This window comes from Brassica napus, chromosome C9 (genome assembly GCF_020379485.1).
Source record: "Brassica napus cultivar Da-Ae chromosome C9, Da-Ae, whole genome shotgun sequence".
Lineage (NCBI taxonomy): Eukaryota > Viridiplantae > Streptophyta > Magnoliopsida > Brassicales > Brassicaceae > Brassica > Brassica napus.
Window position 1 is genome coordinate 5,302,208 of NC_063452.1, and position 22,865 is coordinate 5,325,072.

The 22,865-nt window shown below is 34.7% G+C and overlaps 3 protein-coding genes and 1 long non-coding RNA gene across 6 annotated transcripts; 2 read left to right on the forward strand and 2 right to left on the reverse strand.

The window, feature by feature from the left end:
* The first annotated feature begins 10,226 nt into the window (after positions 1-10,226).
* Positions 10,227-10,839, forward strand: BNACNNG15640D. Its single transcript, XM_013850772.3, has 2 exons — positions 10,227-10,569; positions 10,659-10,839. The coding sequence occupies exons 1-2, from the start codon at positions 10,364-10,366 to the stop codon at positions 10,699-10,701; spliced, it is 249 nt and encodes an 82-aa protein (XP_013706226.1). The 5' UTR covers positions 10,227-10,363; the 3' UTR covers positions 10,702-10,839.
* Positions 10,840-11,514: 675 nt separating this feature from the next.
* Positions 11,515-15,112, reverse strand: LOC106409964 (40S ribosomal protein S15-6). The gene is made up of 2 exons (XM_048769816.1): positions 14,199-15,112; positions 11,515-13,937 (listed from the first exon to the last, which is right to left on the reverse strand). Exons 1-2 carry the CDS (start codon positions 14,641-14,643, stop codon positions 13,897-13,899), a joined length of 486 nt encoding a protein of 161 aa, XP_048625773.1. The 5' UTR covers positions 14,644-15,112; the 3' UTR covers positions 11,515-13,896.
* Positions 15,113-16,577: 1,465 nt separating this feature from the next.
* LOC106407490 (2-oxoglutarate and iron-dependent oxygenase JMJD4) lies at positions 16,578-19,302 on the reverse strand. 3 transcript variants are annotated; one of them, XM_013848362.3, is made up of 9 exons: positions 18,964-19,299; positions 18,664-18,837; positions 18,035-18,197; positions 17,831-17,948; positions 17,684-17,753; positions 17,523-17,603; positions 17,391-17,447; positions 17,198-17,309; positions 16,578-17,108 (listed from the first exon to the last, which is right to left on the reverse strand). In XM_013848362.3, exons 1-9 carry the CDS (start codon positions 19,171-19,173, stop codon positions 16,693-16,695), a joined length of 1,401 nt encoding a protein of 466 aa, XP_013703816.1. In that variant the 5' UTR covers positions 19,174-19,299; the 3' UTR covers positions 16,578-16,692. The 3 variants fall into 3 exon arrangements, with proteins under 3 accessions (XP_013703816.1, XP_048625774.1, XP_048625775.1); XM_048769817.1 differs by having other exon boundaries at positions 17,391-17,603; positions 18,964-19,302; XM_048769818.1 differs by having other exon boundaries at positions 17,391-17,603; positions 18,664-18,830; positions 18,964-19,185.
* Positions 16,664-17,493, forward strand: LOC125593329. The gene is made up of 2 exons (XR_007329248.1): positions 16,664-16,799; positions 16,880-17,493. It is a non-coding gene; the product is annotated as an uncharacterized LOC125593329 (long non-coding RNA).
* Positions 19,303-22,865: the final 3,563 nt, after the last annotated feature.

A 22,865-nucleotide genomic window follows, 5' to 3' on the forward strand; every position in this document is an offset into this window, starting at 1 on the left:
TAAAAGACCGTAAATTAACAAAAGTACTATTTTCATTAATTCATAACATTTTTTAGTTTTAGTTTACGCAAATAGACACTTTATGAATGTAAGAGCATCTCCAATGGTGATATTTCATTAGAGTCCTTAGAAAAAATGTTTTTTGATTTTTTAATTATTTTTTTTTTCAGATAAAAAAAATAAATATCAACCAATCGCAGACTGTCACATGTTGTGGAATCCACAAATAGTGTAAAGATTCACTAAGAAAGAATTCTTATTTAGGAATTTTAAGGATTGAATCCTTAACTTTTAGTGAGATCTAATGATTATTTAATTATTATTTTATAAGTATTCCTCCTTAAGGATTACTGTTGCGGATGCTCTAAAGCATTTTATTAACTGTACAACTTTCTTAAATACCATTGCGCCCTTGAACTAGGAACGTGAGTTAGTTAAAACAAAAAAAAACATATCTAGTTATAATAGAGAAGATCTGAACCATAGAATGAGCTGTATAGATTGGCAATTATGTGAATGAAAAATAACTAAATTAAAGAAATAAATTGTGTGAAGTAAAAAAAGAAGGTTCATATACAAAAGAAAAAATTAAAACCAGAAATATGGCACATTTATATCTGATTGCTAGAACTTATCATTCTAGGATCTTTACCAAGATCTTGAGCTTTTTGTTCTGATGCTTCATCACCGACATCCATGCTCCTTATCTCTGCCAAAAACCCAGCGCACGGGGAGGTCTTGTCATAGACGACTTGGATCGAATTACATTGGGTATGGTGGAGAGTGCGAAATTGAAAAGACTATAGTTGATTGTGACTGAAAACATGGTAGAGATACAGTTTCAGTGGTGTTTTAGAGGAAGAAGAAAGCTTCCATGGTGAGGACAATGATAACGAGGTACTGGCTAGAGATTGTGGTCAACATAGGTGTGGACAGCATAGTTGTGGAGGTAATGTCGTGGCTGAAAAAGCGTGGACAGAAGAATGTATACGTGAGAGTTAAGTTGTAGCCAGTTAAGTTGTAGACAACATGTGTCGTCTAGAGAAAGTGTGTCCTCAATTCCCTTATATAGTTAAGTCGCAGACAACATGTGTTGTAGAAAACATTGTGGACGAGGGTTGTGTCGAAGTGATAGCTGTGGATGAGCAAACTGTGGACAAAAACATTGTGGGTGAAGGTTGTGTGGACGTGATAGATGTGGATAAGCAAACTGTGGACAAAAGAATTTTAGAAGAATGAGTTATAGACAAGAAGTACCATCGTGTTGCAACACTGAGAGCAGAACCATCATCATCGTACATGGACATGCCACTTCATCATGCCTTCTTTTTCCCATATATGGTCATAACACGAGAAAAGGTAGATATTCCTTGTCATTTTATCATCTCATTTTCAAAAGAAATGTCAGTCTTATTTGTTAGAAATTGAAGAACATAGTGAAGAACAAGAGAGAGAGATGTTTAATCTAGAAAGTAGAGAGAGAGATAGAGTAAATAAGGAGAATCTTATTTGCTTGATTGATTTGCTTATGGGAACATCCCATATATATAGGGGTTACAAGTATGGCAAATGGTAGATGAGATATGATAAACTAATAATCCATTGTCTTGAGACTTTAACCCACCATACATGCTTGTCCCTTGTAGTGGCATCTCCATTGTCTTGAGACCTTAACCCACCATGCATGCTTGTCCCTTGTAGTGGTATCTCCATTGTCTTGAGACCTTAACCAACCATCTTGTTTCTTATTGCTTCATCTTCACACTCCCCCTCAAGCTTGACCATAGGGACTGGTCAAACTTGGAAACCATGAAGCATTCCCTCATTAAAACCTTTAGCTTGGAAAAACCTCATGGGATAAAAACCAAGCCAAGGAAAAAGAGTAGAACACTTCATGGCTAAGAGGATTAGTGTGATGAAAAATCTACGAGTCCTAACTTGGAATGTATGAACTCGCAAACCTTGGTGCTTGCAGCCTTGGTAAAGATGTCAGCTAGTTGATCCTCACTTCTTGTGTAGCAGGGTAAGATGATCCTTTGTTCCACTGCTTGCCTAACTTTATGACAATCCACCTCAATGTGTTTAGTCCTCTCATGGAACACACTGTTGGAAGCTATGTGTATTGCTGCTTGATTATCACAATGCATGGTGATTGGAGTTGATGTCTCTATACCCAAGTCTCGAAGTAGGTTTCTGATCCAAATCAACTCACTAGTGAGCTTCCTCATTGCCCTATATTCAGCTTCAGCACTTGAGCATGACACTATCTTCTGTTTCTTGCTCTTCCAAGTGACAAGATTGCCTCCAATAAATGTACAATAGCCGGTAGTGGATCTCCTATCCACTCTGTCTCCTGCCCAATCAGCATCACAATACCCAACTATCTCTGTATTTTTGTTGCATCCCATCCACACTCCTTGCCCTGGCGCCTCTCTTAGGTATCTTAGGATCCTTTCAACCATGTTCCAATGGTGTATCTTGGGAGCTTGCATATTCTGGCTTACTTGGTTAACTGCAAAGCATACATCAGGCCTGGTGATGGTGAGGTATATCAGCTTTCCTACAATTCTTCTATAGTGTTTAACGTCAGTATAGGGCTTGTCTTCAATCTCCCCCTCACGCAGCACCTTATACCCATCTTCTAGTGGAGTCTTGGCTACTTTCGCTCCAAGATTTCCTGCCTCATTCAAAAGATCAAGTGTGTACTTCCTTTGAGATAAGAAAAGCCCCTCTTTAGAGCGGCATATTTCTATCCCTAGAAAGTACTTTAGCTCACCCAAATCTTTAATATCAAAAGTAGACTTAAGAAAGACTTTGGTTGAGATAATACCTTCCTTGTCACTTCCTGTGATGATAATATCATCTACATAAATAAGAATCACCACAATTCCTTGCTTGCTTGTGAGTGTGAAGAGTGTATGATCAGCTTCTGACTTTACAAACCCTCTTCCATTGAGAGTTGTACTCAGTTTGTGGTACCAAGCCCTTGGTGACTGTTTTAACCCATATATTGCTTTCTTCAACCTTAGGACATTCCCTGGCTTGACCATGTCTTCCATACCCGGAGGTGGCCTCATGTAAACCTCATCCTCCAGCTCTCCTTGAAGAAAAGCATTCTTGACATCCATCTGCCATAAATCCCATTCCAAGTTCACTGCCAATGAGAGTAGAATTCTTATGGTGTGGAGTTTAGCTACTGGTGCAAATGTATCCAGATAGTCTTCTCCATAGACTTGGGTGTATCCTCTTGCAACTAGCCTTGTTTTCTTTCTTTCTGGTTTCCCATTGGCAAGGTACTTGATGGTGAAGAGTAGACGGCTTGTAACAGCTTTCTTTCCTTTGGGGAGCTCAGTTTCATACCAAGTATCATTCTTGATCATGGCACCAACTTCATCCCCAACTGACGCTCTCCACTCTTCATGCTTCATGGCTTCTTCATAAGTCTTTGGTACATACTCTTGATCTAGGTTGCTGATGAAGACTACATGCTCTTCAGATAGTCTCGCAAAAGAACATGTTGCTTGGATAGGATGAGCTACTGCATTGTTGTTGAAGTATACTTTGGTGTCCATCCACTGAGATGGTTTCTTCACCCTTGTACTCCTCCTTAATGGTTGAACTTCTTGTTGCATTCCATCTTGATCATTAACAACTTCTTCTTGGATAGCTTCTTCTTGGATAGCTTCCTCGTGGATAGCTTCGTCATGGATATCTTCTTCAGGGATAGCTTCCTCATGGATAACTTGCAAATTAGGTTGGTTTCCCCCCTCATGATCAGGATGGACTGCTTCTTCAATTGATGTAGCTTCATCCACAACTGGAGGTATATGTGAAGTGCTCGGTACGCCACTTGTTTGAGGCTGGCTGATGCCTAGGTTTTCCAGAATGATTCTCAAGTTGTTTGCCCTATCTGAAGATCCTTGTGAGAGATCCTGAAGGCTTTCCCAACTCTTCTCATCATAGTATCCCTTTGATTCCACAAACTTAACATCCCTTGAGACCATAACTCTTCTTGATTCAGGTATGTAGCACTTGTACCCCTTCTGCGCATGAGTATATCCTATGAACATGCCTTTGACACTCTTGGCTTCAAGCTTGTTTCTCTGTTCCCCTGGTATCAAGACATAGCACACACACCCAAAAACACGCAAGTGATCAATTGGAGGTTTTATTTTGTTTAATACCTGAAAGGGAGAGATATCTTGGAGGACTTTGGTGGGGATCCTGTTGATCAAATAACATGCTGAGACCACAGCATCTCCCCAGAACCTCTTTGGAACATTGGTATGGAACATCATGCTCCTTGCAACCTCCATAAGATGGCGATTCTTCCTTTCAGCAACTCCATTTTGTTGTGGTGTGTATGGGCAACTTGTTTGATGGATTATGCCATGTTTTGCTAAGTGATGTTTGAAAGCAGTGCTTGTATATTCTCCGCCATTATCAGACCTAAAAATTTTGATCTTGGAATTGAAATGGTTAGATACATAGTTTTGGAAGTTAATAAAAGCTTCTAAAACTCTATCTTTAGTTTGAATCAAGGTGAGCCATGTATATTTTGATTTTTCATCTATGAATGTAACAAAATATTTATGGTTCTCCCTAGACATACAAGGTGCTGTCCAAACATCAGAGTGCACAAGATCAAAGCAATTTTCATAAATAGTCTTAGAATTAGGGAAAACAGATCTCTGATGTTTACCAAGAATACAAGCCTCACAACTTCCACTCTTTAAAGATAGATTAGGTAACATCAGTCCTAAGGCACGATAATGAGGATGACCTAATCTAGCATGCCATAAAACATCACTAGCTAACACAGAAGCAGAATTGAAAGCACAAGATAAATTTGAAAGCTTGGTGTTTTCAAGCAAGTAAAGCTCTCCCTTGCTCACACCCTTTCCCAGCATCTTCCTGGTCTTAATATCCTGAAAGCACACATCATTAGGACTGAAAATAACATTGCAATTTAGATCATTGGTTGCTCTCTTAACAGATAATAAGTTGGATGTGAAAGTAGGCATATAAAAAGCTTGAGACTCCTTATCAAACAGTTTCAAGTTTCCTACTCCTTCAATTGGAATTCTATCACCATTAGCAATCACTACACTCCCTAGAGCAGGTTTAACATCACTAATCAGTCTAGCATCCCTAATCATATGATGAGAAGCTCCCGAATCGATGATCAAAGGTCTAGTAGTATGTGAAGCACTGTGAATAGAATTTAAAGCATTGACACTGATGTTACCAGAGTTTGCATTGATAGCCTTGATAAGGGCTTCAATGTCTGACTTGCGGATGAAGGCATCATCAGGGGATGGCTGGGACATGGCATGGGATGTGGATCCACCAGTGTGGGTGGTTGAGATCATAGCTCTTCCATCTTCTCCTATGCGCATGGAGCCTGGTACTGTGGTTTCATGAGCTCTTGCTTCATGTGCTTTGGCCTGGTTGTATCTGTTGGTTGAAGCAGGTCTGAGGTGAGGATGGAGGATCCAACAATTGGTTTTGGAGTGGCCTAGATTCTTGCAGTGCTCACAAGTCACAGACTTGTCTCCTCCTCTTCTTGGTTTGAAGTGTGCTTTGTTGACTGAAGCACTCTCCATCTTCTCAGCTTTGTTTGCCATAGACAGTTCCCCTTTTCCACCAAAGAGACCATCTGAGCCTAGCTCCTTCCGAAGTTGAGCACACACATCATCATAGCTTGGAAGCTCTTTAGCTCTCAATATGTGTTTAAGTACATCATTGAAGCTTGGGTTGAGTGTGAGAAGCAATCCAAAGACCTTGTCTTGCTCACGCCTCTCTTCTAGTGTACTAGGATCAGTGGTACTTGGTCTCAGCATCTCAAGTTCAGACCACAGCTGGCTGTACTTCCCAAGGTGCTTGGTGAAGTCCATCTCCTCTTGCTGTAAGTTGTTGATTGCCCTCTTAACCTCAAAAATTCTGGTGAGGTTTGAAGTGTTGCCATATACCTTGTGTAAGGTATCCCATAGCTTCTTTGCAGTCTCACAATGTGAGTAAGACTCCATGATAGGAGTATCAAGTGAGCCTTGCAAGATAGACAGCACCATGAGATCCTCCTGACCCCATTTGCCTTCATCTACCACTACAACCTCCTTGCCATCTTCTCCTTGGGTGATTTGTCTTGGGGCCTCACTTGTGGTGATGTGCTCCCATAGACCTCTTCCTCCAAGAGCTGTCCTGGTCAATCTCGACCAGGTAATGTAGTTAGGACCTTTCAGGATGACTGGAATCCTAACTAGCTTGTGCTGCTCCATCTTTGCTTGCTATTGTCCAGCGGGTAAAAAATAAAAAATTCGCCAAGAAGAAATTTGAATTTCTGAGGCTAGGCAAGAGAGAAAACAAGGGAAGCCAAGATATGTTCTCTAGAAATGAAGAAAGTAAACCAAACAAGTGAAAGAGTAAGGTGAATAGAGTAAATTTGCGGAAACAGTTTGGTGTTCAAGAGCTTGGATGCTCTGATACCAAGTTAGAAATTGAAGAACATAGTGAAGAACAAGAGAGAGAGAGATGTTTAATCTAGAAAGTAGAGAGAGAGATAGAGTAAATAAGGAGAATCTTATTTGCTTGATTGATTTGCTTATGGGAACATCCCATATATATAGGGGTTACAAGTATGGTAAATGGTAGATGAGATATGATAAACTAATAATCCATTGTCTTGAGACTTTAACCCACCATACATGCTTGTCCCTTGTAGTGGTATCTCTATTGTCTTGAGACCTTAATCCACCATGTATGCTTGTCCCTTGTAGTGGTATCTCCATTGTCTTGAGACCTTAACCAACCATGTTGTTTCTTATTGCTTCATCTTCACATTATTATCGTCAAAATCGTATTTTTTGTCGCAGTAAGCATTAAATCTCGTAAGATTGGAACCATCCAACGCACCGTCGGCTTTCTTCGTCGTAAGGATTCATTCGTGGCAATCTTGCGAGTTTTCAATGGCCGTCTCAAAGCCATTGTGATACTCATAAAATCTATTTCTGATTGGGCGTTCAAAATTAATTAATTTTTCTGGGTTCTTATGATTTTTTTCTTTCGTGGAGAAAAAAAGAGAAATACAGCAAATGACACAACGACAAAGAAAAGAAAGACATAAGCTTAGATTAGGTGAAACGGTAAAACAGACATTATATACATAAAAATGTGTCTCTAGATATAAGTGACATTTGTGTAATTAGAAACCGAAAAAGTGTCCCTCAAAATAGTTTTTTCTTAATTCATCAGAGAAAAGGTTCAGGCTTCCACGAAAAGAAGAAAAAGAAATACGGAAATTTCATTAAGGTTCGATCGAATTCAAACAATTTTAAACATATCTGGAATCAAATTGATGAGAAGCAAGTAGTTAACCGAAGTAAACCAACGTATAACTAGACTGGGACCTCTATATATAGCAACCGGTTAGAGTGATAATGCGGTTTGAAGTCTGGTACAAACATTACTTCACTTTAAAAGCTATGCAAGCATCATCCACTTATCTATCTATAAAATACTTGTGTGTGAGTGTGCTTATATATGACTATACTTATGTGTGTATGTCAAGTGAAATTTACATGGATTATGTGGTGGTATTTCAAAATGAAAACTAGAGAGATAGATGAAATGAGATGACATAAATAGTTTCTAAATTTGTCATTACAGAAATTTCATTTTCTTTCATTTGTATATGTAAAATAAAATATATAAATAATAATAAACGAGTTTCTTGTGCTACAAAAAGAAAAACAAGAGGTTCTCATATTCATGCCAAAAATCAAATGAACAATATTGCAATTCTTTTGGTGAACCTCTATGCATAGGTTGATATGCAAAAGAAATGACTTCTCCACTGTTGTTTTAATGAATTTTTTTTTATTAACACGGAGTATCATCAATTTATAGAAGGACCTAGACTAATCTTCGAGAGGAGGTGTATCTATGGATATTACATTTTTTGGATACATAAATAGGCTGAAAGCATAGGCTCATATCCGTATAGGTCTCCAAGAGCAATGTAACTTAATTTCGTGCAGTAGATGCAATGAACCCGAAACGTGTTAGCGTCCCCCATCCCTTTACCACCGACTATATTGTCCTAGACTGTTTTAATAAATCTTGTAAAATTATATTACAAGGACTATTTATTTAACAAAACAAACTTTTATTTTGAAATGTTTTGCTATTTTTACATACTATGTGATTTTTTCGTGCTCATGCACGGGTATAAAAATTATAAAATAAATATATTATAATAATTTATTAATATTTTATTTTTAACTTATAAGTATTCTATTATTTATATTGTAATCAATATGAATGGTTTTAAATAAAATTATGTTATTTTAATTAGACGTATAATTTTAGATATATAATATCTTGATTGTTTAGTTATTATTTGGATATAATAGATAACATTTACTTTTCCTATTCAACTATAATATTTTTGTTGTACAGCTTAAAATTTTGATTAATTATGCTATTTTGATGTAGTTTGATTCTTATCTTACATTTGTAAACATATTTTATTAAGATTATGTATAATTTAATATATGTTGTTTCGAGAATCAAATAGTAAAAGTAAACTAAAGTGTTAACGATTCAAAGTTGCATAAAGAAATATAACAATGATAGTCCTTGCACATATATATAAGTTCACATACTTAATTGTAATAATTGACTAATATATTTATAATATTATTTGAAAATTTCATATTTATTTGTAATATGTTGAGCCAATTTATATGTATAAAAACATAACTATATAAAAATATATTATTTTTAATTTAATGTTTGACTTTGTATAGAAATTTTGAATTGGTCTAGTTACTCATTTTGTGGGTATATTGTGTTATATATATTCCGTCAAATTAAAGTATAACTATTTCTATTCATTGTATTAGTTTGGTTGTTCATCTTAGATGTGTAAATATATTTTTATTTTTTAGTAATTTAATATATGTTAATTTGGAAAAAAATTATAAAAATAAAGTGATGATAGGTATAATGTTACATAAAAACATAAACGATAAATTTTAAAAAGGAAGATTATTTCTTTACTTTAATATCAAGATTATCTTTATAAACTTTTTTTTATGAAATAACATTATATATATATATAATAATATATTCGTCTTAAATTTTTATTCATATTTTATTTATCATATATGTTATTTAAAAAATATAAAAGGGAACTTAAATTAAAAAAAAAAGATTAAATTAAATTTTATTCATTAAAGATGTCCTAATTTACGTTATTTAAATTATTTTGTAATAATTTGAGAAATAGATTGATTTAAATAAAATGCTTAATACTTTTAAAATATATATTATGTTGTTTAAGATTATCTATTAAAAGAGAAAAAAATTTCTTTACTTTAAAATCAAGATTATTTTGTGAACTTTCCTTATTATGAATTACACTGTATATATATATATAATATATTTTCTTTCTTAAAAGTTATAAATTTTCTTTATTATATTTGTTATTTGAAAAATAAAAAAAGTAAACCTAAATAAAAAATGAAAAATAGAATAAATATTTAATAATGATAATTAGATATATTTGATTCATTAAAAGTATCATCGTAATCAACCATCGTGAGAGTTACGCGACACGTAGGAAACTGACTTCTCAAATAATATTATAGAGATTGCAATACAATTTTATTTTCATGTAAAATGTTCAATTATATAAAAATTTATTGAATTATTAGTTTAAAAATAGAGTTATGAAATTGTATATGTAAAAGACTGTACATAATTCAAAATAAATAGAAATAAAATATACTTGAAATATTTTTAAATTGAAACATTTTAAAGGAAACAAAAAAACAGAATCACTCATCGAAAATTAAAAGAATTCTTTGGTCAATGACCATAATTTGGTCTTTCTTTCTTTTTTTGTTCAAAATAAAGAGAATAAATCAAAGAGCATACCTGGTTGTTTGAAAAAAAAAAAGAATATACCCATTTGGCCATTTCAGAAGATACTTGGACAAAAGCTGCCTTTTTATTACATTCAATGTCACGTCCAGATGCATTTTCTAGAGTTCTAAGTCAATTTTCAACACCACATTTATGGTATACTGCCAAATATAGAGATCATAGTAATCAATTGTAAGTTATCAGAAACAAGACCAAGAGGTGGTCGTCTTATATTATATATATATATATATATATATATATATATGTAGAGAGAGAGAGAGAGAGAGAGAGAGAGAGAGAGAGAGAGAGAGAGAGAGAGAGAGAGAGAGAGAGAGAGAGAGAGAGAGAGAGAGAGAGAGAAGAGAGAAAAGAGAGAGAGAGAGAGAGAGAGTTTCCTGGATTTATACATACATACAAAAAATCAAACTAAAGACAGATGGAGAAAAAATGGAGCGTGGCTATGATGGTGTTCGTTTTGGTGGTGATGGCGGCCACGGGAGGAGAAGCGTTCAATCACTTATGCACATTTAAATGTTGTATTCTCTGCCACGATATTGAGTTCAAAACACCCTGCTTCAAACTATGTATGGCCGACTGCCAACAAAAAGCTACAAATATCCTTCACTCAACCAAAAACTCGCAGTAAATATATATCTCTCTGTATATATGCTTGTATGCCCTCGCAATGAAATTAACATTGTTTCTACTTTCTATGGTGATCAAAAATGCAGGATGAAGACTGGAGAGGTGGAAGAAATGAGAGGAAAAAGATAGTTCTAAGATGGGGTTTTTGCTTTTTGTCTACATGTAAACGAAAATTTATGAAGAAAAAAAACAATAATATGATAAGTAATATTTAACAAGATATTTGGAGAATATATACATTGCATCTATTGACATGCAAGAAAATAATTATTTGTTGGAAAGAGTGGTATTCTGAATCATTGCATTTGATTTGATTCGGTGGTTACGCATGAAATGATCAAAGATTACACATGAAATGATCATAACTTTGATTCAGTGTTTCAATTTTCTGTCACAAATTTCTTGATTATATAGACATTGTTGTATGCTAAAAGTTTTTTTTTTTATAAATGCTAAAAGTTATTTATCTATGTACTTCTAGTTATTCTTGGGATCGACGGCTTGCTATATCCTATATGTAAGTCATGTTTGAACTATTGCATAATAAAATGGCTTCACATCTAGTCTGTAGACGGGATCAGCGTAACTAGATGAAGTCAACATGATATAAATATGCTCGTTTCACCGCAAATGTCAAACCTAGCGTCTTTCTCCAAGTTTCGAACCCTTTCGGTATAGAAGTCAAAGACTTTCATCTCCAATCTGACCCTACAAGTCAGAGCCTCGATGGGTTCTCTAGCCGGATTCGCGGCTCAAGTGATGCACTGAACAGAAGATTGAGCAACTGTCTGGATACATCAACAGCAGGTGCAGATACATGTCAGTGGAACGCCGCTTCTGCAATCGTATCCTGATTGCTGAAGCCAGAGCAATCCCTGTTGGGGATCCTCTCTATATATGAAATAACAAAGAGCTGATAATGTTTGCTGGTGCAGTAACTTCAATAGTTCAAGTCCTTAGAGCAGGAACCATGGAAGCAAGAGAAAACGCAGCAGTGACACTCTTTACACTTACGCTAGCCGGTGTAAACAAGATCACAAACGGCAGTGTGATACTTACTTAGCTAGACCTTCTCGATAACGGGTCCCCAAAAGAGAAGAATGATGCAGTGATAGCATTGTTCGAGCTGCTGCATTGGTTAAGAAACCACGTGTTGATGAAACTTGAACACGATGTGGTTGTGCCATTGGTGGATCCATCGAAGAATGGAACATAGAGAAGGAAAATGTAAGCTACGTCTTCGTCAGTGTTTCTCCACAAGGCATGTCAATTGTTTATTATGTTAATATTTTTTTTCAGTCGATTTTGTCTTTGGATAGTAATTCCATCTGTGGAATCAAATCTGGAGTTGGTTAGCCAAAAATGCTTTCCAGAATCGCACTATTTAGCTTGCTGTCTATGTGTTTTCATAATTTGTTATTTTTATAACATAGATGGAGAAGAATAAGTTTTGAATTTTGATCTTCTTGGTACTTGATTCGTCAATTTCCATTTTTGTTTCTCTTCATATGGATCGGTGAACCAAATTCTTCCAAACTGATCCACTGGTCAACACGAAGGAGGAAACAACGGATGCTGACAAGGGTCCAAACTATAAAGGGTCCTGATCACTCCAACTATATATGGAGACAGTAAAGCTGGCCAAAAATTTATCAATTCTATTTCTGCTTCCTAAGTTTTTACCCTTCACTGAATAATGTAGTTGTCTTGCAACTTTTTAATTAATCAGCTCTGGTTTTCGTTTGTTGAAGTATAATTGGTACAGCTGGTAATTTTAGTATTTATCTTGTGGTTATAAACTTTTTTTGTTAACCAGATTTTTGGTTTCGTATTGTTTTGGAAACAATAAAAAAAATATAGCACAACAAACACCACTATTACAATAAACAGTTGTAGTTTTCTTTTTTCTTTTACTTTAAGCTAGACTTTGTCCAAAAATGGAAAAAGTAATTCAATTGTAATTGCGAAGATTAAATTAAATAACTGTAAAGTCTGAACGAGTACCGTAATGCACAATAATCTGATAAAAATAAATGACTAAATAAATAAAGTAATTACCTCTTAAAAAAAAAGGGTTGTTGTTTTATTCAGAGAATCATAACTATGCATGGTATTATGTAATTTAGTCAACCATCTTTGATTCTTAATATTTTAAATATCATATATAAGTAAATAATTCATGAAAATAATTGTTCAAACATAATATATAACCAATCCACTAAAGCAAAATCAATTCAAAACTTTCCAAATTTCATATTTTCTTATTTTGATTAGCTTTGCTTTATTACCTTTTTCGCATTCAATATAACATTTTATTTTTAATAAGAAATGCAACTTCAAATAATCATTACTTCTGCTCTAATTGCATGTCATAAGACTATGATTTCAACATAAAAAATAATAACTCTTATAACATACACAAAAAAATTACCCACAACTCAATCTTTCCAAACCCAAAATATTATAAATCGCATAAATTTTTGTAAAAGAAAATCACATAAAGACTATTTAAAGCGCTCACAGCAAATCAATGACACATCTCTTTATATAAAAACAACTATTGTTTTTTTTTTGGGAAACAGAAACAACTATTGCAAGCAAGAAAAACATATCATATCACATATAATCTCTCTTCACCTAAAATTTTCTAAAAACAAAAATTATTATAACACATCTTTGTAAATGCAAATCTAAAACACATACCACAAAATCATACAAAAAATGATCATGAAATTATATCCCGCCCGTAGGGTAAACCGAACCTAGTATATATTATGATAATGAAATTTGGAAATACATATATATAATATAATCTTGTTTCTTAAAAATCGGTTTAGTCTACACCTAGGAATCGAGTATGAACAAAACGATATTAATTCAAAGATTAAAAAATATCTTCTATAATGAGCTTAATAACCATCAAATTCTTGAACATTGATATAATTATTTGCTCGATCATTCAAACAATTTTTACATCTAGCTATACTCGTAATCAAGTTGATGAGAACCTAAGTAGTTAATTAACCGAACTAAACGAACACCAACTTAAAACTAGGATGAAATTAAAATATCAATATTAAAGGGTTGAGATACTTCAGGTAGGGTTCTTAGGAATGGCATGCTCTTATAACAAAGGATTAAAGTCATAATATGACTCGTCGTCTGCTACAAGACTACAAACATTACTTGATGTTGCAATTATAAAAGGTTTGAGTTTTTATTAGAAGGCGAAGGAACATTCTAAAGAAGATAAGACATCAACACACAAAATACCAAATCACTGACACCAAGAAACTTAACAATAAAAAAGAGCTTCCTCTTCAATCACCTCAGAGGAATAAACCTGGTGGAATTACGGTAACAACCTGACCGGGAGCTTGTAGTCAAGTGGTAAGGGGAAGGGCTTGGGATGTCACCACATTTCAAGTTCGATCCACCTACCATGCGAAACTAAGTCATATTTTCTTGGTCACCTACACGGATATGGGCTATTGCATTTCGGCCCATTTGAATATCCGGGAGAGGGTCTATCCGTGGGCTGCACCTCCCACCCGGGGTTAGGTCTGTGTCTTTAATAGACCCGGGTTTAACCTTTTTCTTTTACAAAAAAAAATTACGGTAACAACCACAACCACAGATACGTGGTCTATAGTGATCAACTTTCTTACAAGTCATCGAAAACTCAGCAAGATAATGACCAATCATCTCAGGTTTAATCACAACCTCGTTAAACTTCTTACCGTTGTGCACTCCAACAACACTTCCAATCATCTCAGGGACAATGATCATGTTCCTTAGATGCGTCTTCACCACTTCAGGCTTCTTCTTGTTCTCATCCTTTGCTTCTTTCTTCGCCTTACGTAGCTTCTTGATAAGAATCAGAGGCTTCTTCTTTAGCCCTCTATAGAATCTCCTTCTAACACGAGCGTTGAAAAGCTTAGAGAGATCATATGTGGACATTTTGAGAAGAGCTTCGACGTTGAACCCTCTGAATGAGAACTTCTTGAACGTTCTGTTCTTTGTCGCAACCGCCACGGCCGTGGCAAACTCTGGTTCGTTGGTAGTCGTCATTGTTGTTTGAGTTTGAATTTTTCTGCAAGATGATAGAATATGCCATGAGGGATTGGTGAAGTGACAATGTTTGTGTTTCTCTTTTCACTACTATTTATACAAAAAGTGTTGGGAGATGTAGAAAATCTTTGTGATCGACGGATATATCGGAAACTAACCATATTATCAGATATTGACCAAGTAATATGCTATTTAAAGATATTGTCAATTAATTAAAATAGTCATAATCTCGTAATCTAATTTATAGCTACTTACTGTGAACTAACATATGTCAAGATCTTAAAATATATCATCGGTCAAACATATTTATTGCTAACATATCATATTTAGTTAGAAATCTAAAATTTAAGGGAAAATCACAAAATTAAATTCTTGTAGATTTACTACTAATTAATTTTAAAGATATTTTACTTGTCAAATTTAATAATGATTACTTTTGAAATGAATGTATTCAACCTGAAAAGGCCCTATTAGACAAAAGTAATAAATATATTGGGTTAGGTTATCCTCTTTGTAAAAGCAAACACAGTAACTTATATACTCATATGTTTGGGCCTAAACTCTGAGGCCTAACAAAATAGGGAATCCAAACCATATAGTGTAATGTGAGAAATGCACAAAGAAATAGATTGTCATACAAAGTAGTCCTCATACGTATTATGAGCAGACACAAATAAAAATATCACATTTTGGTCATTTTCATGTCTCTCTCTATATATAACTTCCACTGAAATACACACGAAACTTATAAAGCCAAAGAAACGAGAGATGGGGAAGAAGTGGAATCTGATGATGATATTTTTGGTGGTGATGGTTGTAGCCAGGGAAGGAGAAGCAGAAGGATCGCCATGTGAATCACACTGTGTGATCCACTGCGGAGGCCATGCATGGCCCTTCAGCAAGTTTTGCCAAAATCTATGTCTGGTTAAGCAATGCAACTATCCACCTGTAACCAGCAAAGTGAAGTTATCTCTCTATGTGCTCGCACACATACTCTTGATTGTGTCTTTGTGTTTATCCAGGTATATATCTATGTGTATAGCGGAATTGACAAGGTTTTTAATCTTTAAATACAAGTTGTTTGGGGACTTAGAGAGATGAAGGCAAAATGAAGATGTTTAAAGGCTTGTCATGATGTAAACTCCTTTCTATAAAATTCCAATAAGATCTATCAAAGGGGTATAACCAAATGGTTTTACAAATTTAGGCAAATAGATGAGATGAACAAGCATTACATATGAACTATATCATACTCTTTTTGCTCCTTTTTATAGTTTTTACTTAGAGTAAAAGCGCGGGAATTTTAAAACTGTAAAATTATAGATATTTGTCAGAATTAACGCGGGAATTTTGAAACAGGAAATTATAGATATTGGTTAAACTCGCGAGAATTTTAAACCTATAAAAAGTTATAGATATAGAGTTCTATATGAAAAGACTATTATCACTAAGCATCGAAAAACAATTCCGATTTGAGGTGCTAAAAAGACATATCGCAATAATCGGGTTCATTATATTCGTCTATCCGGGTAAAAATATCATAAGATCAATTAAGTGAATTTTGCACAGCAATCTTACAAAATAAAATGTACCAAATAAAAACTTCTTAAGCATCTTATAGTAACGGAAAAAGCATCAACAATGTATTTTAATGAACATATATGCCTTTATTGATCTGCAAAACAAGTGTTATGTTGTAACAACTATGCTGAATGGATTATTTGTTTGTGTTTGAGTGGGTTTGCATGCGTACTTGTATCTCAAGTGATTCATTTCAAGAAAAAGGAAAAAACAATTTGTTACTTTGCTGGTTTTAACGTGCAAATGTCATTAAAAGAATCCTCATGAAAACGTAACGTAGACGCAGAAATTACGTTTGGAATCAGCAGAAAATGTGGATCCTCCTCATGGCAAGTAACTGAATGAAATCAACATAAGCAAAGAAAGATTCTATAGATGGAGAGAACTTCCATGGGATGTGTATAAATAAACATATAATCTTTTTCTTTATAAAATATATGTAATGAAGATCAATAAAAACAAACATATTCATGCTAATGGATTGGATGAACAAGTACTATAACGGTCTATCATTTCAACAAGATCCTTTGGAGAACATATTTGCATCTTCTGATCTGCAAAACCCATAATCTTTAGTAAGAACTCTTCCGGAAAGAGAACTTTATTGTCTTCTTCCTTGTGAATCATTTTATATGTTCTTCCCATGTCTCTGCAGAATCTTAGAAACTGTGGATCCTCCAGCGTTTCTCTCAAGTCCAGATACACATCCTTGGCAGTCACGCCGCCTGCAGAGATCATCTTCATCATCATTTTCTTTATAGTCGAGAGATTCAATACCAGATTATGTGCCATTGCTGATGAACATGGATTCAGAGATTCTTGTAGAACCATGTTGCCGAAAGCAAACCGTGACATGAAGATGAAGAAGTCATTCAAATTCATTCCTGTAGATGAGAGAAGAGAAGGGCTTAACCAGGAAGAGCTACACTTAAATTAGGAAAGGAGATAAGATAGGGATAAGTAATGAATGTACCTGTGTTGGCAGCAAGATTACGTTGGCAGAGAGCTTCAAAATCATCAGAGATGTCTCTAATGTCTTCTATTGACTCCTCAGTGTCCTTGTAGTCCTTCCACAGTAGATCCCACTGAAATTCAAACAGACAATGAGTACTTAATCTTTTAGTTCTGTAGCAATTTTCCTTATATACAAGTAGAAATGGTCTTACCACACAAGCTAGGTTGTATGCATTGAGCCAATTGTGGTTTATAGATATAGTATCTTCCTGTAAAACATTTAAGCTCATGCATTGAAATAGTGTTACTGGTCTATATAGAGAGAGAAGAGGAGAGAAACATACCAAGTTATAAACTTGATGATGCCATCCACTGGGAACAAAGATAGTATCACCAGATTCTTGAATGCACTCAAGCCAGGTGGTCTGAAGGCAAACCATATAAAACGCATAAACACATAGTAAAAGAACATCTTACAAATTGATAATCTGATAGATGATTTTACCTCCTTAAAACCTGGGAACTTAGTTTCATTCACATCTTCAAAGATGTTATAAACACAATTTTTCATGTACCTGAAAAAAAATCATCTAACTATAAAGACTAACAAGAGTGAAGAGACATGCTACATGATATAAAACAAAACCCTTGCCTGTCATAAACAAGATGACTTTGAGAAGGAGGAAGAAAAAGCCATCTTTTTCTACCGCAAACATTAGCTGACCAACTATAAGATCTAAACACATCAGCGTGTAGAGGTGTCCAAGACCCTGCAGCCAAGAGTTGAGAACTTATCAGAGCTTTCAGGACAAAACACTCAAAACACCAACAGTTTTGTTTGAATCTTACTCTTTACCTTTCCCACCCATATAAACAAAGCGATAATCAGAGCAGCTTATTTGATCGTACTTCTGGAAGTTCTCTCTATCCTCATGCATTTGGTAATGGTCTAAATAGATATTAAGCCAATCATCAGAAAACAATGGTGGCGTCTTGTAGGCTGTGTAGTTTGGATACTCCTGTGGTTTAACAAGAAACAGCATTAATAACAGTCCAAAGCTCTAAGATTAAGAGGAACAGAAATGTTAAATTTGAATTTTGGGCTGGCTTTCCAAAATAGCTGTAAATGAACTGGTCCAAATCTAGTCATGTCTCAGTCAAATTTCTGAAGAGGAGGTTTTATATTTTCACACTCTCCCTTGAAATGATGATTCTTTTGACCATTAATCTCGACAATATTCTAATAAAAGGTTCGGGTCAAACCGGCCGAACCAATTTTGGGCATGACTGATTTTGGATTAGGCAGTGTGTTTGAACCAATTTTGGGCATGACCGTTTTTGGATTAGGCAGTGTGTTTGGATTTTGATACCATGTTATAATTAGAATTATTATGAGTTTCTAACTTAAAATCAACTGGCATTGAGTGTAGTGATCGAAATAACTTATACATTAGTCATGTCCCAGTTAAACTCTCAGGTATGTACCTTGACAAAGTGCCAGTCTTTCAGATACAACACAGACTTTCCATCATCATCATCATCATCATCATTTTCTCCATTGTCCTCAACAGAATCTTTGGCCCATTGCTCAACAAAGTCCAAAACAGACATTTCTAGTCTCTTCTGGTCAGTATACTCTCTCCTATCACAATCTGCAACCTAACCAACACAACAACCAATGAACAATCCAACAAGTAAAAACCTAATCTTGATCGTTTCCTTTAACAGTTTTGAGTATGTAAGCTAAGCAAAAGCTACAACATTTCTCAAAGGTGTAGACTTTACCTGAACTCTGGACTTTCCGAAGTGTGTGGCGAAGAAGTGGAGATTAGGGAGTCCATTCTCAGCGACCCAATCTTCTCGAGCTCGCCAATCTTCGGTGAGATCGGAGATTACCACCGGCTGGCTCTTGGCTAAGTATCTCTCCGCAAAGTCCTTGTAGCTCAGCTCTTTACCATTGATTTTCTCAATCTGACCTACTATCTCGATCCCCATTAAAGAGATTATGCTTCGCTCCCAAAGATTTGAGAAAAAATGAGAATCTCCGATCAAGTCGCCGGAGAGGGTTTCAGGGCAGTGACCGTAAAGTGAAACTTGTGATGGTGGGAGAGACTCTAGCTGAGAGAGAGACTTTCGGTTCAGCACTGAAAACGCTGCGTCTTAAGACTCGGCCCATTATTCTTTCATTATGCGGCCCATTATTGGCTCGTTCTAAAATTACGTTTTAGCGCTGAAGTCCGAATATGAGGAATGTCGTGTGTGCTGCTGAAAAAAAAAACTCCGATTAATAAAACTTAACTATTTAATTAGATTTTTATATTTTTTAGAAAATTAAATCATTTATAAATTGATAGGTACTAAGTTTTCATGAATATCTCATTAAAATTTTCGTCTCTCTCTCTTCTCTTTTTTTTTTCTTTTTTTTTGTATTTCCTATTCCTTTTGGTTAGTAAAATTGGTTGAGAATTACTCCATCTGTTCATTAAAGATCCATTTTTTAGAGAAAAAAAATTGTTTCAAAAAAATACATTTTTTACATTTTCAATACATTAATTAATGAAAAATTGTATTTTTCAAAAAATACAATTGTGTTTAATAAAATCTCATTGGTTAAAAGTTAGGGCTTTTTGCAAAATTGACCTACAACTTAAAGTCAAACACAAAACTAACCTCCTTTTTTTAAAAAAATTGGTTTTGCCCTATTCACCCCACAAGTTCATATAATTTACGAAAATGCCATCATTTTTTTTTTTTTTTCGAAAATGACATATTTACTCTCTCACCCTCATCATCTTCAAGTAATTACAAGATTGCCATTGTCATCAATACCACAACCACCATGAACAACCAATTTGAAGCTCTTAATGCTCCCAAAATCGATTTACCCTTCTTCTTTTTCCATTCTTGTGAACTAAACACAACATATCTCTCACTTTCTCTCCACAATGAGCTAAAAAAACCCAAGATTTTGATTCTAAAATTTTTATGGTTCATAGAGTCATAGAAGCTAACGATTCTGGGTGGGTGACTTTCGTTTGTGATTCTGTGTGCTTGGAGAAGCCTTATGTATGCTAAAGAACTTATCTCACCAATTTAAGGTATGACATCGAGTTTTTTTCCAGATCTGTTCGTCAGACGACTTACTTGGGAAGTCGTCTGGCTGTATACGACTTACCTGGAAGTCGTCTGGCTGTAGACGACTTACCTGGAAGTTGTCTGGTCAACGCAAAGGTTATTTTTGCAATTGACTTTGAAATATGTAACCTGAGACGACTGAAAGTTAAGTCGTCTACTATTGTTTGGTTTCAAAAAAATTTCCAAAGAACCTAGACGACTTACATTTCAGTCGTCATAGGTTAGTTTTGCATTTGACTGGATAATTACAGAAGTTTGACTTCCCCAGACGACTTACATTTCAGTCGTCTGTCGAAAATTAAAATAATAATATTTTTTTAAAAGTAAACGACTTACAATTAAGTAGTCATAGGTTAGTTTTGCAATTGAAAAAAAAACTTCAAGATTTAATTATACACAGACGACTTATAATTCAGTCGTCCACCAGACGACTTACTTGTAAGTCGTCGAGGATTTTTTTCCGAGATTCTGGTCAAACCTCGTAAATCCTGGACGACTTACATTTCAGTCGTCTCGTGGACGACTGAATTATAAGTCGTCTGTATATACTTAAATCTTGAAGTTTTTTTTTTCAATTGCAAAACTAACCTATGACGACTTAACTGTAAGTCGTCTACTTTTAAAAAAATATTATTATTTTAATTTTCACTAGACGACTGAAATGTAAGTCGTCCAGAAAAGTCAAACTTCTGAAATAATCCAGTCAAATGCAAAACTAACCTATGACGACTGAAATGTAAGTCGTCTAGCTTTTTTGGAGTTTTTTTTTTAACCAAACAATATTAGACGACTTATTTTTCAGTCATCTGAAATAACAGATTTCAAAGTCAATTGTAAAAATAACCTATGCGTTGACCAGACGACGTATAGTTTAGTCGTCTGGAAAACTTAGATTGAAGTCGTCCGCGTCTTCTCCGCTAGTTTTTAAGTCTTCTACGTTAGTTTTTGAATAACTTGTATTTTTAAGAGTGATAAGTAACTTCAAGATATGTAAAACTCATATTTACAAAATATGTTCTCTCCCTTAGTTTTACTAAATTTGACTAAGTTTTTCAACGCAAACTTATAAAAAAATATGATATGCTTTGACTAGTTACTATTGTTTGTTTCCATCTCTTAAGTATTATTGTTATAGACAATAATGATGACTATTGTTATGAGTTGGAAGAAGGGTTAAATGCTTCTTAAAATGTTGTATCAATATGAAGCTACCAACATTCTTGTTTATTAAGATGAGAAAAGACCATTGGAGTTTATTATTGCATATGAGAGATCCAAAGATAAGAAAAAGGCTACTGAAGTCTATTATTTCATTGATTTGTAAATGTGTAAACAGATTGTTACCACATTTAATACATCTTGGAAAACATTATTACTGATTTTACAAAAAATTCACAACTAAAAGAGTAGACATGCAATTCACAAAACAGACCACAAACAAAACTATTATAGATCATTCCTCTACAAAGACAAGCTTGGATTCCACTTGAGTAGACAAGACCAGACGACTTTTAAGAAGTCCAGACGACTTCTAAGAAGTCCAGACGACTTCTAAGAAGTCCAGACGACTTCCAGGAAGTTCAGACGACTTTGTCAGAAGACTTTTAGGAAGTTCAGACGACTTCCAGACGACTTTACAGGAAGTCCAAACGAATTTTAGGAAGTCCAGACGACTTTCAGACGACTTCCAGACGACTAACAAGTAAGTCGTCCCAGAAGTCTTCCAGATCATAAAAACCTGCATATTAAATCCAGATCTGAAAAACATGCATATTCAAAAACGTTCAAATGGCTAAAAAACAGAAAAAATGAGTGGAAGATTAGATAAATCTACCTTTACAGAACACACAAAAATACATATCTAAAAATAATAGATCTACCTTTAAATTAGTGGAAGATGAGTACCATTTAATTAAAAACCTGCAAAAAAGATAGATTAGTAAGAAAGACATGAGACAAAACTGAAAAATTCATATAAAGTTTGGTGTTTTCAAGTCAAAGAGATTAGAGTGGGTTTGGAGAGTTTTAGTTTGGGAAAAAGTAAGAACTTTATACAACAAGAAGTTACCAAATGAAGAAAAATCAGACATAAGAACTTACCAAAACGCTCAGAAAAATCCAGACGACTTCCTGGAAGTCCAGACGACTTCCTGGAAGTCTAGACGACTTTGTGAGAAGACTTCCAAGAAGTCCAGACGACTTCCAGACGACTAACAAGTAAGTCGTCTCAGAAGTCTTCCAGATCTGAAAAACCTGCATATCAAATCCAGATCTGAAAAACCTGCATATCCAAAAACGTTCAAATGACTTAAAAATAGAGAAAATGAGTGGAAGATTAGATAAATCTACATTTATAGAACACACAAAAATACATATCTAAAATTAATAGATCTACCTTTAAATTAGTGGAAGATGAGTACCATTTGATTAAAAACCTGCAAAAGAGATAGATTACTAAGAAATACATGAGACAAAACTGAAAAATTCATTTAAAGTTTGGTGTTTTCAAGTCAAAGAGATTAGAGAGAGGTTGGAGAGTTTTAGAATGATGA

Bases quoted from the DNA above. Each gene is read 5' to 3' on its own strand.
- BNACNNG15640D (XM_013850772.3), top strand. From the start codon at position 10,364: ATGGAGAAAAAATGGAGCGTGGCTATGATGGTGTTCGTTTTGGTGGTG. The intron at 10,570-10,658 runs GTAAATATATAT...TCAAAAATGCAG, and splicing joins CACTCAACCAAAAACTCGCA to GATGAAGACTGGAGAGGTGG.
- LOC106409964 (XM_048769816.1), bottom strand. From the start codon at position 14,643: ATGACGACTACCAACGAACCAGAGTTTGCCACGGCCGTGGCGGTTGCG. The intron at 13,938-14,198 runs GTTGTTACCGTA...GCTCCCGGTCAG, and splicing joins ACCACGTATCTGTGGTTGTG to GTTGTTACCGTAATTCCACC.
- LOC106407490 (XM_048769817.1), bottom strand. From the start codon at position 19,173: ATGGGGATCGAGATAGTAGGTCAGATTGAGAAAATCAATGGTAAAGAG. The intron at 17,604-17,683 runs GTAAAATCATCT...GTTTGCCTTCAG, and splicing joins AGTTCCCAGGTTTTAAGGAG to ACCACCTGGCTTGAGTGCAT. The intron at 17,109-17,197 runs GTACATTCATTA...TCTCATCTACAG, and splicing joins TAATCTTGCTGCCAACACAG to GAATGAATTTGAATGACTTC.